Here is a 15,301-nt window from a genome sequence, read left to right as displayed (position 1 = left end):
TCTCTGCTAACGATCAGCCAGGGCTGAAAGAAAACAGACAATCGAAAATCATCGATAGGCTTTGTCACTAGCATCGATACGTTATGTTAGTATTTAGCCTCACAGAACCTTCGGTCACACCACACAGTACTTTCTAAAAAGACAACAATTCTTCTGGCGAGCGGACGTGTCAGCGGAGAAAAAGCTTTTTTACAGAACAGAGCGGAAGAACAGAGAAGAGAACAAAACGTTACGGACAGCGGGGAAAGGTGGCAATTGAAAGAAAGTGCCATACAGAGTGTGCAAGCGAGAGAGAGAGCAACCTGGGTATTGCCTGTGTGTGTGTAGTAGTTTAGTGTGCGTGTTGTGTGGGAGTTTGTGTACGAAGCAAGTGTCAAGGAAAAACAAAACAAACATTATTCCAAGGAAATTTCCAGTCATGTCGGTGGAATCCTCCAGCTCGGCGGTCCAACAACCGCCGTCGTCCTCGAACTTACCGCTCCTGGGCGACAACCAGGTGGTGGCCACGACCAGTTCCGCCTCCTCGGCCTCTTCCTCATCATCGTCGTCCTCCTCGTCGGGAGGCGGCGGCAATGTGGTGGGCGTGCCGCTGGACACGCAGAGCAGCGGAGAGCCGCCGGCCAAGAAACAGTTGTTGGACGGAGGGGGCGGGGGTGCCACCAGCAGCAGCGGCAGCAGTTTGCTTTCCAGTGCCGCAGCCGCCTCAGGAATGCACGAAAAGTTGGCCCACCGCATCTCCAATGCCCTGTGCTGCGCCGTCTGTCTGGACTTGCCCAAGACAGCCATGTACCAGGTGAGTTTTTGGGGTATTTACAGCGGCTTGAACTATAAGCCCTTGTAAACTAGAAAAAAAAAAGAAGGAAGTGAGAGCTTAAAAAAGAAAAAAAGAAAAACAGCAAGTGCGCGTGTGTGTGTGCGCCTCATTCTGTATACAAACAAATCGTGGCAGCTCAGCTGTAAGAGTAAAACACCTCTCTCCCTCTCTCCACCCCAGCAAGACACAGCTGTGCGAGAGCGAGATGTCTAGCTGGGGCACTCTTGCATTATTCGCCTTGAAAACATTGAAAGAGTGCGAGGGGGAGAGAGGGCGGGCGCAACCGCAGCATAAGCAGGCCGACCCTGTCGCACGCTCGGCCAACTAATGCAGTTTTATTGCGTTTTAGAAAACAACCCCCCAAATTGAACCGTTGCATTCCACACTATGAATTATGACCCCCATCTCTCTTTCCCCCCCCTTTCTCACTCTCTTTTGCGCAGTAACACTTACTGCAGATTTTCTGTATTGCGTCATAGGAGTCCGTATTATGTCTTCCCCCATTGGCCTATTTTAAGTGGGAAGAATTCAGCAGAGCAATTCCAGCATTTCATTCTCTTAATTGTGCTTCCTCGTTCGCTTATTCATTTATTCGCTTCTTGGGCCCAGTTCCCGCATTCCTTTTCATTTTATGCTTTTGCAGGCGTCGTCATTGTTGCCGTAACTGACGTTGATTGAATTTAATGCACAAAGACAGAAATGTCTCAAATGCTGCAGGGCGTAGGCCGAAGTGCAACGAAGAGGGGTCAAACCTATATTAATAACTGCTTCCTGACCTCCCTAGCATCAACTATAGTAACTAAACTAAGCCGAGCCTTCTAACCCGTGATCCCCTCCTGCTGCGCCTATGTGCACAGATCTTTTACGTAAGGCGTATGTGTGGGTTGACATTGCTCTCTTTCTCTAACACACATGTGCCAAGGCAGCCGTAACTGCGTCATTGAAATCGGTTTTGTATTACGGTACAATGAAAAAGAACTGCTGACCCACACTGAAATATCAAATGAACGTCTCTTTCTATATCCAAATAACGCGACCTAACCACCGTGGATTGATTCATACAAAACGGCTAGAAGGAATTCGCTGAAACCCGTAGAAACTATTAATTAGCTAAAATAATTTCCGATTGTTTTCCTCTTTTTTTCATTTCCTTTCCTCTTTATTGGCCCGTTTGTCTGTCTGTCTGCCTCTCCGTATGCATGTTTGTATGTGCACCCTGCACACTCACACACACGCACCTTCGGATTTTTGCTCTCTGTTATTGTTTTGCTTTTGCCACTGCGTTGCTGTTGTTGTCTCGCTCTCGCCAATGTCGTGGCCAAATCAGCTGTTCGAGGCCTGGGGAAAATTGAAACGCCAGTTTTGCCGATTTTAAATACGTAGCAAAAAAAAAAGGAAAGAAAAGAAATGAGTGTGTGCTACGCATTTTTGTTATTGGAAAAGCAGTGATGCCTCGGAAATTGCTGATGAATTTGTAGAATCAGCGTGCTGCAGGTTCTAAGACCTGTAATCTGGAAATAACTCGTTTTTCCAGTTCGGGTTCCAAGTGCATGTGTGTTTGTGGGGGAAAGGTATACCTGAAAACACACCTGAGTTCTTTTTTCCGTTGCCGTTGATCTTTCGGGCGATTTCCTTTTGAACACACTGTTGACGTTCTCCTTCTGTTTCCACTCTCTATCTACAAAAACACCATCAGCTGGGTTTTGTTGTGTCTGCGTCTTTCTGCTTTCTGTGTTATTGTTATCGGTGGGGAAAACGTTTAAACGAGTTAAATTCCTTTGTCAATCCCGAGGATTTTCCATTAAACAATCGAACTGCCAGCAGCTGCTGCCTGCAGTTAGTCTAGGTCATAAATTGTCAGTCAAGGAACATGAATTCATGGGTTCATTCAACTGCCAAGATACAGTAAAACACTTGAACACTCAGATGCTTCACAAGATACACACAGAGCACCGAGAAAAATTGGATTCGAAAGTCAAAAGATTCCAAATGACCTAACATAAAACTACATTTGGAAATTTTTAAGCACGAACATGGTCTGACATGCCTATCTCATGACATTTAATGTTTTGACGGTCAAATTTGTACGTAATGCACATAGTTTTTAGGGGGAGTCATTTTATACATTTCGTTTAGGGTTTCATATCTGCAGTGTAGACAAAAGAACAACGATATCAGTGAAACCCGTATATATTTATTATTGTTTGTTTGAAATTTTCGGGACTATTCTCGAGACGATGAAAATTTTGTTATGTGCATAAGATACACAAGAAAAGCATTGCTTATCGCTCAAAACTCGCGACTCCGTCCACAAATAGTGCCCAGGGACTATCGCTTGCCTCCTTCGGAGCTGAATATTTCCCAAAATAGATATAGAAATTCCAAAATGAGAGAAACAGGCCCGCATTCCACACAACCGAATTGTAAATAAACGCATGCGGCGACTTTTATGACTGCTTCTTACAGCGGCGGGGTTGAGTTTCACTTCACTGCGGGGTATTCGACTTTATCTGGCCGTTATCGGTCCACTATTCCCGACCCTTCATCAATTGCTTGACCAGCTCATGTCCGAAAACCAATTGAAAACACACACCACTACGTTGTAATTGGCTTTGAACGTAAAAAAGAAAAGTAACCACACCTATATGAACTATTTATGATTTCGATTTTGCTGCAGCCTTTTAGATAAAGTACCTCTCTTAATGATTAATATTAGTTAAGTGAATAATCTCAATTTCGTAACCTTTGTAAGCACACGCAACAAAACATAAAAAAAAGAAACAAGATTGTAACCGTAAATGCTAAGTACATAGAACAGATTTCATAATAGCATTAAAGTTAAACCCTGAAATGTATCTTAAACTAAACAAACAAAAAAGAAACCCCCACAAAAAAAAAATGAAACGTGAAACTGAATTCAATAAATTTGCAAAGGAGAGTGCAAACTTGAGAATGCAAAATAAAACCAAACTACAAAATAGCGTTTTTATTTCAACCAAAAAATGAAACCACAACACACAACCCGGAGCCCCAAAAGCTGAACATTTTCAGACCTCACCTCAGATCACCTCCCGCCAAGAACTCCACGCCTCGCCATCTTCCCCACCCCAAAGACAACTCCAAAATAGATTTATTCATTCGAAGAACCCACCCAGAAACACCACATTACCCACCCCACTCATCCATAAAAACTCAATACAAGCTCTCTGCAACAAGGCCGTATTTTGACTAATAGAAAACTTTTCTTCTTTTTTCTTTAATTGCAGGTTAATTTTCATTCCACTTTTGTTTTAGTTCTCAATCTCTATCCATCTACCACTCAATTGCTTAGTCGTGAATTTACTAAAACTGCGTTTTCCTTTCTCTCTGCTCTTTTCATTTGCAGTGCCAGATGGGCCATCTGATGTGCGCCGCCTGTTTCACGCATCTGCTGGCGGATGGACGGTATGAACCCACTCTAGAAACCAAACTAAAATCCTTGCCAATGCCGCAACTAATTCCAACTAACTAGTCCTGGTTGTCGTCCCTTTCAAATATATTTCAAACTTATTCTTTTACTAGCTTGCGCGATCAGATTGCCACTTGCCCCAATTGCCGCGTGGAGATTTCCAAGAGCACCGCCTCCCGCAACTTGGCCGTGGAGAAGGCTGCCTCAGAATTGCCCAGCGAGTGCCAAGTAAGCCGTTTTATATTGTCAATTCAATTTGATTACTTAATTTGCTTACTTTCGTCTGTAGTTCTGCAACAAGGAGTTCCCATACAAATCACTCGAACGCCATGAACAACACGAGTGCCAGGAGCGCCCGACCAAATGCAAATATCATCGCATTGGCTGCCAATGGCGTGGACCCTTCCACGAGAGTGAGTGCCTCCACCCCGAATGCATCGACTAGCCCGCATCGAATTTTATACTAATAATCCAACTAATTCATAGCCAACGAGCATGAGCGCAACTGCTTGCATCCCCAGAAGTCTGGATACGAGGTAATGGCGGCCCTGGAGGCCCACGATGAAAGGATCAAGGAGGAGAAGAAGATGTTCAACACCCTGATTGACTTGCTTAGCTACGAAAAGATCATATTCAATGGTGGGTGTGGCATAGAAATCTGTCTTATCCCGTGATTTCTCACATTCTATCTTTTTAGATCTGCAAATGAAACCGTACCGCACGGACGAGTACGTACACAAGCTCTTTTACGAGACGGCCCGCTTCTCGGCCTTCAATCAGCAGTGGGTGGTTAAGGCGCGCATCAATAACAGCCAGCGCGATCCGCATCAGTCCAACGAGCGGACCATCACCTATCAGCTGATACTCAAGACCAAGACCAGCACGCCCATGAGCATACATTTCTTTGCGCTAAAGGGTCCGTTCTCGGATATGAAAGTTTCAACACAGATATACAAACACGAATTCACCGAGACGGTGAGAATAGCAATATATATACTAAGAGCTGTTGACTAGTCATGAGTTTATATTTTCCCTGCAATTTCAGAGTACCGAAAGCGAGTACTATGTCTTGCCATTGCCAGATGGAATCGGGGGTAGCGGCTCAAGCGAATGCAACCGTATGCTGGCCAACAAAGGCATTAACTTCCGGTGAGTAATCATCAGCAGTCTTCTGAAAGCTGAAATATAATAACAACCTACTTTTGCAGCCTGCTCATGTTTCTGCTGAACAAGTAAACGCGTTCGCTGCGCAGCGGATAAAGATTTTCAAATTAGCTTAAGTTTGTTGTTTCAAACTCTTGAATGTGCAAAACCTAGACATAGTTGACTTATATTTTCTATCAATGTATATGTAAAACTTCGAAACGGAAACCACGAGCCTAGCCTAACAGAGAACCGCTTCCCGATAACCCACAACCCGTTCACAGAATCGTCGTAACATATTTCAATCAAGTTCAAGATCATGCAGACGTAACGCGGTAGGTTGTAACCTAAGTATAGTGTAGATTCGCCTACATTTTGTACATGAGATAGCCCCATTTTATGGAGACACTTTTCAATAGCAATGTTAACTTAACTGTTAGTGCTGGTGGCGAAATGGATACGATCGATGGACAAGACGGCAGATGTGTGTTTGACTAGCGTTTAATGATCTCACAGGAAGGAGCCAGCCCACGCTAACCCGATAATACCGAAAATAACCATAAAATAGCTGTAGATTAACTTTTTGGACGCAAGGACCACGAGTCCACGGCTCCGTTTTCACTGTAAGAAGAACAACACCAAGTTGAAATTCGAACTCTAAGCAGGCGCATATAAAGCGCTCTATGATTATAACGTTGCTATAGATACTACGATCACATAGCCCGGGCCGAAGAAAACAAAAATCCCCCCCAAAACAAAAAAGTCGAGTCCTCACGTTCAAATCTTGTCTAATCCTCGTTCTGTTGACCATCTTACGATTTAATGCTTACAACTTACATTCGTACATGTAATATTTATATGCATCGTTAAATGATAACTATACCTAATGCATATATAATAAAGATACTTCTTAATAAACAAAATTGAGCTGGTTTTCTTTGGGGGAATCTTTGATCATAATTTGTTCTAAGGATACACATGGGTCATAATCTGTAAAAGTTTATTTACAATGTTTAATAAACATTTGGGTTTTTTATCGAAGTTAATTATAATTCTTATAGTTTCGGAGCATAAATTTGGTTTTTATTTTTTGAGGCACTCAACGGATTAGTCGACTTTCTGGTATCATATTTTTTGTACAATCTTTGTATTGTTTGTGTTTATGTGTACTTAAAAGTAATGACTTAAAATATAGTGATTAAAAGTTTCTATTCATCGTCGTCCTCCTCCATCGTCTGGTACTTGTTGCGCACATGGGAGGCAATGACTTCGCGGGGATTCTTCTTGAAGTTCTTGTCCTTGATGAGCTTCTCGAAGGACTTCACGCTGTTGACCATGTCTGTGCGCTTTTTCCGGATCTTCTCGTTGGCACTCAAAGGAATCTCTGGTTCTGTGAGCGCTGCCTGTTCCGAACCATCCTTTTGCTTGCTTTTCACCAGTTTGTAGATGTCCTGCAGCGAGGGCAGGGCATCCCGGAGCGGTTTTAGATCGCCGATGACCTTGGTCTTCTCGCGGTTCTTGCGAGCCTGCTCCTCCTTGCGTTCCTTGCGCGTTTCGGCGAATCGTTTGAGCAGCTTCTTGTGCTTCGCCTCGGATTTCTCCTTCTTTGTGGTCGTCTTCTTGGGCGTGAGTGTCTTGTGGAGGAGGCGATCCTCGCGCAGCTTCGCCTGTATGTCCTGCGCCTTCTGCTTGGCCGCACCCACCACACTTTTCGCCTTGGCCCTCACATTTTTCTTGGTCTTTGCCATTTTACTGCGATCTCTGCGGCAACAAAATCAAAACAAACGTGCAGCGTGCTAAACCAAAGAACCAGTGTCACCACACTTGTTATCGTAAGCGATAGCAATCACCGCGCTTCGTTATCGGTTATCGGCGGGAAGCTGATTATTGGTAAATACATTTGAAATGTATTATTCGCGTTCCAAGAAAAATCTATTAAATCCTGAATTTGCTATATATTCCACAGCGAATTAATATGAAAAATTCAGCATTTTATTTTACCGCTACCTAGTCTTTTAAGTGACTAATAAATAACAAAAACAAAGACAAACCAGAAAAGTTTAGCCTAATACCAGTCACTGAACCGGGCAATTGTCCGGCTCCATTTGTCCATCCGGCTGGCTATGGTTTCGTACTCCTTGGGGCGCGGTTCAAAGACTCGCTCCACTTGTCGGAAACGTTTGAGATCCTCCACATCGCGCCAGATTCCGTGGTTGATGCCCGCCATGAATGTGGCGCCCATGATGCTGCTCTCCGCATTCTCCGCCCGCTCCACTCTCAGACGGCTGAGATCCGCCAGGAATTGGCAGACGAAGTCGTTGCGTGAGACACCGCCGTCAACCCTGAAATATGTGAATGCAGGCTCAATATGAAATTGCTTGAGATATCTAAAAAGTCTAGAGGTACCTAATCAAATGAAGCTTCTGAGAGGTTTCATCTTCAGCGGCCTCGATCAGCTGCACCAGACGAAATACTATGCTCTCGAGCAGAGCCCGCACCATGTGGGCCTTGGTGGTGGACGGACTGAGGCCAATAAAGCCACTTGCTGACCGATAATCGTTGACCGGCGGCTGTCAAAGATAAGATGGGGATTAGCTAATCTCGAAACAGTTGCAAGTGCTTGACAAACGTACCCCCAGGCCACTGAAGGCGGGCATAAAGAACACATCGTTCGTGTCTGGGACAGACTGAGCTATATCCGAGGTATTCGCTGGACTGTCGAAGAGCTCGCACGATTGCGCCCAAGTGACCACGGTGCCAAAGTCATGGGATGCTCCCTCAATGCAGTAGACAGCTCCCTGTTGTCTCGTTGGTTTCTTGAACTGCCATGCCACCAGTGGATACATGCCGGAGATGGCAGCTTGACAACGATCGCCCGTGACCATATTTAGAAATGCACCAGTACCCATTGTGACCTTGACGTCATTCTTCTGGAAACACTGGGAGCCCCACATGGCAGCCGTTTGGTCACTCAAGGAGGCAGCAATAGGTATCTCTGTGTTGGCCCACTCCGAACCGAAGGCAGTAGGATGCACATGCCCGAAGCCCTTGTAGCCGTTGTCCACCACACGCGGCAGGATTTTAGACTGCAATGGACACAAATGTATAAATATCAAGCTTTTTAGCGGATATAATCCACTCACATTGATGCCGAATAGCCAACTTATGAGCGGCGACCAGCTGAGCGTGAAGGGATCGTACAATCCCGTCGCCGTACTCGAGGTTACATCGGTTATGTGCTCCACATCCTTATCGCGACTACTGCCAGTTCTGAGCTTGTGCAGGATCCACGAATCCAGCAGCTCCACACGTGCCTTTTTCTGCATCAGCGCCTGCTTTAACTTCTTGTTGTTCATTATCTCGAAGAGTAGCCTCGGCGTGACCTGGCCATTCATCAGCTTTAGGACGCTGCCGGCGAGGAATCGTGACTGGCGGGTGAGCAGGAACAGGGCATATGACATCCAGTTCATGGAGCTCTTCGTCCAGCTGGTATTCCACTGGTCCACCAGCTCGTCGGCGCGCAGGTCCTTCCAGGTGATGAAATTGTGGTAGTACTCGCCAGTGCGATGATCCCACGTGAGGAAGGTGCACCGCTGCGTGGAGATGGTCAGGCAGGTGATGTCCGTAGGTATTAGCTGTGCATCTGCAATTGGTAAGGCAGAATACTAAAGGGACTTTTTCATATTCATAATCGAGCTGCACTATAAGATTCAATAATTATAAATAAATAATACCAAAAATAACCAAATTCAGGTTTACCTTATATAGTTTTTAAATGGCTCTCACATTAGCTTTTTATTAATATATTGAACCGTGCATGAAACCTGTTAGGTGTTTTAAAGACACCCGATACTCACTTTTCACCGCCTGTGTTATTACGCTAACGATTTTGCGCCACAAGCTCTCGGGCTCGATTTCGAAGTAGCCCGGCTGCGGGTTCAGTAGCTCCACCTAATTGCGCCAAAGGTCGTAAAGGTTTTGCTTAATTAACTTTGCACCGAGGGTCACTTGAAGATCGAATCACTTACAGCATCCACCGCCGATCCCCGCACAACGCATTGTTCGTCCAATACGAAGCTCCGCACACAGGTGGTGCCCACGTCCAGGGCGAGTATAAAGGCGCGTTGCCCTGGTCCCGTGTCCTCCGCAGATTGGCGATCCTTGGGTGCTCCTGCTGGTTTTGCTGCTACGTTTGGAGGCGCTGACATGTTTCCCAGCGCACGCTTCTTCGATCACTGGCTTTGGGACGCTTTTGCGCCTAACTGGCGCGGCGACTTATCCATTTCGCTACTGCTCTGGTTAGTGCTATTGTTATTGTTATTCCGGCGGGGTCTCATAGTGCGCGAATCAGATTTCCTTATCAAGTGCTCGACTTTTGTTTTTGTTTCGCATCCAGATGATAACACAACTGGTTATCCAGGGCTGCCACCGGTTCTCGCCAGATGCAAGTCAACTGGCTCGAAAGTAGCTAGAAACAAGCCAAAAGGACAAGCTAATTTTGCCTATATAAACAAACAGATTTCAGGATACAAATTTCTAATTATTAAATGAGCATATATGAGCGTATGAGCATATTAGTATGAGCATATTAGTACATTCTGCCGTACTAATCTGTTTTCTAGGATTGTTTAATATGTAAACTAATCCTGTAATAGCTAGAGTGGGCAGTAAGAGTGTTGACTTACAAATAAATATCCCTTTTTTGAATTCCATCGCATTGGCAACTCTTGTCGGCGCAAATTTCAAATCATCAAAACCAAAACAATCAGTTGATAAGGCCTACCACCACGAATCGTTTAGGATTATGATTCCTATCACAGGCAGCGATAAGTCCTCTAAATTTAGTGCACTATCGACACGATTACTCACGTGTGCCGTGTAACACCAATCTTATCTTGCGACGCTTTTTTTTTTAACAACTTTATTTGCTGTACACATAGACACTTGCATATACATTATGTATATATATATATATAGGTACGAATTCAGGTATATAGATACTACACATACAAGATAAACCTTTATCTAAAATAGTTAGCATTGTACTAATAGTTGTGTCCAATAGAATACATTTTACAATCAACTTGTTAAACACATCGATTTACAGATAGAGTACTATACTGGATAAAAGCTCTCAGAAGCCTCCTTGCAAACTTAGGTACTGGTTTCGGTTCTCTTTGGAGATATGTCTACGCCAAGCAGAAGCTTCGTCGGATGCTGAATTCGTGGCGGAAGCCTTACATGTCCGTTGGCAGGATGTCCGGGATGAGGTACTGGCACAGCTCGAGCTCGTCAGCCACAAACTTCACCTTCTTGGCGGTATTGTCGTCCAACAGCACCCGAATGGCCGGCCAAATGGTGGAGAACAGACCGGGCGAGTTGATGATCAGACAGACGCCCAGGCGCTCCGGAAAGTGCTTTCCCAGCAGCCAGATGAGATTCTGCACCAGCTGGTAGTCCATGCAACTGGTGCTGAACTCGGCCAGATCGAAGACAATGCACAGGCGGTCGGTGACCTCCTCGAAGCACTTCTTGCACGCCTCCTCCAGGTTGTAGACGATGAAGCGCGTCAGCTCGTCGATGTCCCGCTCCGAGCTGTGGTTCTTGGCCGGAATGTAGATCACCGGACGGCCGACGCAGTCGCGGTGGCGCAGCAAGCGGGCCTTCTTCTCCAGTTGGCTGCGGTCCATCTCGGCCAGCTTGTCCACGCCGTACGTTTCGCGCCACTTGTTGGTCTTCAGAATGGCCTGTAGTGGGAAAATATAAGGGTCAAGGATCCGAAGTTCCTATCATTAGGCCAGAGCTCTGATAGGTTTTCTTCATATAAAATTACAAATAATCTTTGAAGTAAATAAATTTCATATGGAGCACGATATGGATGATGATATCATAAGCTGTCCATGGATTAATAACCATAAAAGGAATAAAGCTTGTTATTGCATTATTTAATCAGAGCTCAAGCTCAAAGGGGCTAATGAAGGTGGAAATTAGTTCGAGACCTGGTGAAAGGGTATTCAAAGCTGCGGTTCTTGGGAGGTTTTCAGATGGCACTGATATATTGGGCTTTATTTGCGAATGGCTCACCTGAAATGCGTCATCTGTGGTCTTAAAGGCGCGCAGATAGCGGCGCAGTGAAAAGTCATTTTGATACTGCTTTGGATCCGCGTCCACAATCAATTTCATGCGCTCCTTGAGATCCTTGAAGTCCTGCTCGTTAATTGGCGCCAGCTCCTCGGACGACATATTGCAGAGCTCGAATCGGTTTCTGAGCGGAATGTACAGTGGAAATCCGCGCTGGAGAGTCGCGAACTGCAATCGGAATGTGCTGACACTGTGCGAAATGCAAGCCGTGCTGTTTATTTTTCCTCGGAAATGTTTTTTCACAAACGAAACGGATTTGTTTTTTCTTTTTTTCCAACCAGTGTGACCGGCTGATCTTCTGCAAAAGCTATTATTTACGTTCCACAAAAATACTAGTTGCATATGTGAAATACCGCAAAGGTACCGTTATTGGTGGAAACCGTTAACTTTTAAAAAAGCTCAAATATAATATATTTGGAAAAACATAAAACTAAAATGTAAGATTAGCTAATCACTAGGTTAAAATATTAACAATTTTAAGTTGTTTCTTACATTTTTTATTTCAAGCTCAAAGATTTGATTTAGACATTCTATAAAGATGTTATTTTCTTAACTTTCCTTCTTTAAAATAGGGAATTGTAAATGATTTAGCCCTTTGAACTTTTACTTTCTACGATTTCTGAACTCATGAAGATTTATTTGTAATCATCTTTAAACAGTGTGAATATATATTTCATTTCCATACATTTTTCATAAAAAGAATAAAATAAATAAGACTGCATCACTATTTTAAGCAGCCGAGTTAAAAATAAATCCAAAGGTTCACGTGCACGTCATATGGCACACGTTTTATATACAAACATGTTAAATATTTCGTAAATAGCTGTAATTGTGTTCAAAATGTTAACAATACATGATTGGTTGGCAGAAGCAAGCCACAAATAACACAAAATACGAAGAATGCACAACTCTCTCATATCGGCCACCTGGGACCCTAAGTATTAGCTACAAATGCAGAGATTCCTAAATTGAGATTTTGATTGCTTAATGATCTCCACCCACTCCTACTTGGGCACCATGACGCGGGCTATGCCCGGCAGGACCTCAGCTTGGAGTGGCCCAAACTCGACGCGCTCTCCGTCAACCGTGATGATGCCGTGATTGTCGTGTGGCTCAAGGCGGAATGCTCGCACTGGCAGTACTTTCACATGGTCGTTGTGTGTCTCCGGCAGGTGGGTGCCGGAGCTCATGTTGTAGAGGAAGCTCAGCAGTTGCGGGCGGCTAATGCCGGCGCGTATGAGGATCAGGTAGATGGTGCCGTCGTTTAGCTGGGCCTTCGGCGCAAAGTGGCAGTCAATGCCCAGATGGGTCTGATACACCGCGTGCATCATGACGAATTCTCCCTCCTCCACCAGCCAACCCTGATCCTCGGGCAGGGGCTCGTCCAGATCCGGCAGCTCGCTCGCCGGACCATAGTTCAGCTGCCTGTTCTCCAGCGCTGCAGCCGAGAGGCCAGCGAATTCGCTCTCATCCGCCAGACTGTGGTAGATGCTCTCCGATATGGAATAGTAGAAGCTGCGCCGCGATCCCCCGGACAACCAGCTGTCGCACCTCGAGCGGAACGACTGATTGATGGACGTCTCCAGGGAGATCACGTCCGCAAACTCCTGTGGCAGGTACTCGGCACTGGAATGATAGATGGGCGCCGGCCCATTCAGCATGTCGATGTGCGTATTGCAGCTCCGGCTGCCCTGCATTCTCCGCTGGGCAGCATAGCCGGTAGCGCTATGGGTTGAGGAAACCTGATGGTCCGTGAGGAGATAGCTGATCCGTCCATTGTAGGTGCGCAGATTCACCAGACGGTACAGGGTCCACACGGTGAAGCGCTGGTAGCCCAGCAGCCGGATGCGCTCGCTCTCGATGTCCACGTCCGAGATCAGACCCCAGCCGATGGACAGGAAGGAGTAGAGGGAGCGACTCTGCAGCTGCACGCGGACCACGTCCATGGGTGAACTGCGTCCACTAATTACGGTCAGAGCAGCTCCTAGCACTGGCTTGCTGAAGTATGGTTCGCTGGGGAGGAAGGTTTCAAATGAATAGGTATCAAGACAAGCCGGGTTATCCGATTACATACATAGATCGATCGAATCGAATAGACGAGACACCTGATTTTTGAATAAGAGTTTATAAACATTCATTCTTGCCTATCAACAACCGGTTAAAAATACCCTTTTATCGGGAAGTTAAACTATAAAATGATCATAAAGCAAACGGAAATGATGGCAATACAATTATAATTTCTAATTACAATGATATGCCACTAAATCTTCAAAGAAATTGGGTCAATTAGCTAACGATTGTGCATAATTGATATGGAAAGTTTTTTTGGGGGATTATTACCACTTGAAAAACAGTAAAACCATTTGACACGATAAGACCACTACTTTTTCTTATGCTCAGAATGTAATTTAATGATGGAAAAAACCCTGGAGAAAATCTGTTTTCTGAAAAAGTGCAAGTCTAGACTCTGTCAGGATTGTTTTACACGAAATGCGAAGAGCCACTTAAAAAAGTACTCTATAAACTTGGGAAAGTAACAAAGTGTAGGGTTCTATCAAAGGTAATATCAAAAAAAAGTAACTTACTTGTAACAGTGGGCAATGGAACGGGCCAATCCGTTCCCGGAGCCGCAAGGAATGATACCCAGTGCGAGATGAGGCAGGACGTGGGCCCAGTCCTGACGCTGCAGCAGTCCATTGACAATCTCGTGGAAGAGACCGTCTCCGCCGACAGCCACCACGCAGCACCAAGCGTCCAGGCACCTGGTGCTCAAGAACTCGATGGCGAAGTTGGAATGCTTGGTTACATACAGGTCATAGGGCACCTCGGCCTCGTTGAGCACCGGCGTTACGTGCATGTTGAAGACCTCACGAGCATCACCGGAACCGGATTTGGGATTCAACAGCACCAGAACTCGGCGACGTCGCTCATCCGTCGTCGGTGCCACAAAGATCTCCTCCAGCGTGCGATGCAACTGCCAACGAAGGGACCTGTACCAGCGATCCGCCTCCCTCATGTTGTCCTCGAAGGTGTCAAACGACCTGAATCGCAGCGTGAGCACCGTTCGCTCCCTGTGCAACTCCGAGCGCAGACTTCTCTTCTTCAAAACGTAGGCAAACACGTAGAGGAAAGCGCTGGCATCGCCGCCATCCGATGGTAGATTCTCGCGGCTATTGATGCTGCATTTGCTTGGGGTGTTGGCAGTGCGTTGATGATCCCCGGACGCCGAGATGGCTGGCGAATTGGGGTTACCGGAGCTGCACGCACAGGCTCCCGACATTGCCAGGCGCCGGCTCTTCTTCGGCCGCATACAGCGGGCACCTACAATATCCGAGATCCGGACATGCTGCTCCTTGACAATGCTGCCGCCCGGTGACTCCCGCTGCAGGGTGAATCCCGTGGCGTCCAGCCGCACCCGAAATACGTGGCTGCCCTTCTTGCGCTGGCTGGTGTAAAAGGTGTCGCTCACGTCGTGGCCCTCATCCGGATCCTCCGCCCCCGGGGGCGTGGCCCTGGAACTGGCCGAGCTCGGGCTGGTGGTCTTATCAAGAGATTCGCTCATTTCGACTGGAGATTCGGCTGCCAAGCAGCATTTTTCGGGGCTTTTGTGTCCAGGCTTTTATGGCTCCCTTATCATCCAATCATAGCCGCAGTGTTACCGTAGGTGGCAGGTGACATATATACCAACTGGCACATAAAGACATAAAGAGGCTAACTAAAGAAAACTGTTAGGTCTTAAAATATTTATTCCATAT

The 15,301-nt window shown here is 45.9% G+C and overlaps 5 protein-coding genes across 7 annotated transcripts; 1 reads left to right on the top strand and 4 right to left on the bottom strand.

Moving 5' to 3' along the window:
* Positions 1–121: 121 nt before the first annotated feature.
* LOC122615949 (cysteine and histidine-rich protein 1 homolog) lies at positions 122–6,328 on the top strand. Of its 3 annotated transcripts, none has more exons than XR_006325883.1 (9): positions 122–793; positions 4,200–4,258; positions 4,376–4,490; positions 4,552–4,675; positions 4,749–4,901; positions 4,960–5,237; positions 5,308–5,411; positions 5,471–5,740; positions 5,846–6,328. XR_006325883.1 is itself a non-coding variant. In XM_043791137.1 (8 exons), the coding sequence occupies exons 1-8, from the start codon at positions 419–421 to the stop codon at positions 5,496–5,498; spliced, it is 1,236 nt and encodes a 411-aa protein (XP_043647072.1). In that variant the 5' UTR covers positions 122–418; the 3' UTR covers positions 5,499–6,328. The 3 variants fall into 3 exon arrangements, 1 of the variants encoding a protein (XP_043647072.1); XR_006325882.1 differs by having other exon boundaries at positions 5,825–6,328; XM_043791137.1 differs by having other exon boundaries at positions 5,471–6,328.
* Positions 6,329–6,466: 138 nt separating this feature from the next.
* Positions 6,467–7,225, bottom strand: LOC122615951 (protein FAM207A). Its single transcript, XM_043791138.1, has one exon. The coding sequence runs from the start codon at positions 7,151–7,153 to the stop codon at positions 6,614–6,616; it is 540 nt and encodes a 179-aa protein (XP_043647073.1). The 5' UTR covers positions 7,154–7,225; the 3' UTR covers positions 6,467–6,613.
* A 160-nt stretch (positions 7,226–7,385) lies between these two features.
* Positions 7,386–9,776, bottom strand: LOC122615948 (putative glycerol kinase 5). The gene is made up of 6 exons (XM_043791136.1): positions 9,434–9,776; positions 9,263–9,356; positions 8,549–9,048; positions 8,039–8,491; positions 7,812–7,975; positions 7,386–7,747 (listed from the first exon to the last, which is right to left on the bottom strand). The coding sequence occupies exons 1-6, from the start codon at positions 9,611–9,613 to the stop codon at positions 7,471–7,473; spliced, it is 1,668 nt and encodes a 555-aa protein (XP_043647071.1). The 5' UTR covers positions 9,614–9,776; the 3' UTR covers positions 7,386–7,470.
* A 573-nt stretch (positions 9,777–10,349) lies between these two features.
* Positions 10,350–11,826, bottom strand: LOC122617209 (CRAL-TRIO domain-containing protein C3H8.02). Its single transcript, XM_043792955.1, has 2 exons — positions 11,490–11,826; positions 10,350–11,152 (listed from the first exon to the last, which is right to left on the bottom strand). The coding sequence occupies exons 1-2, from the start codon at positions 11,646–11,648 to the stop codon at positions 10,643–10,645; spliced, it is 669 nt and encodes a 222-aa protein (XP_043648890.1). The 5' UTR covers positions 11,649–11,826; the 3' UTR covers positions 10,350–10,642.
* Positions 11,827–12,147: 321 nt separating this feature from the next.
* Positions 12,148–15,222, bottom strand: LOC122616420 (sphingosine kinase 2). Its single transcript, XM_043791860.1, has 2 exons — positions 14,132–15,222; positions 12,148–13,559 (listed from the first exon to the last, which is right to left on the bottom strand). Exons 1-2 carry the CDS (start codon positions 15,106–15,108, stop codon positions 12,551–12,553), a joined length of 1,986 nt encoding a protein of 661 aa, XP_043647795.1. The 5' UTR covers positions 15,109–15,222; the 3' UTR covers positions 12,148–12,550.
* Between the last annotated feature and the right edge of the window lie 79 nt (positions 15,223–15,301).

The sequence above is a fragment of the Drosophila teissieri genome, chromosome 3L, assembly GCF_016746235.2.
Source record: "Drosophila teissieri strain GT53w chromosome 3L, Prin_Dtei_1.1, whole genome shotgun sequence".
NCBI lineage: Eukaryota > Metazoa > Arthropoda > Insecta > Diptera > Drosophilidae > Drosophila > Drosophila teissieri.
This window is presented reverse-complemented; position numbering and strand designations above follow the sequence as displayed.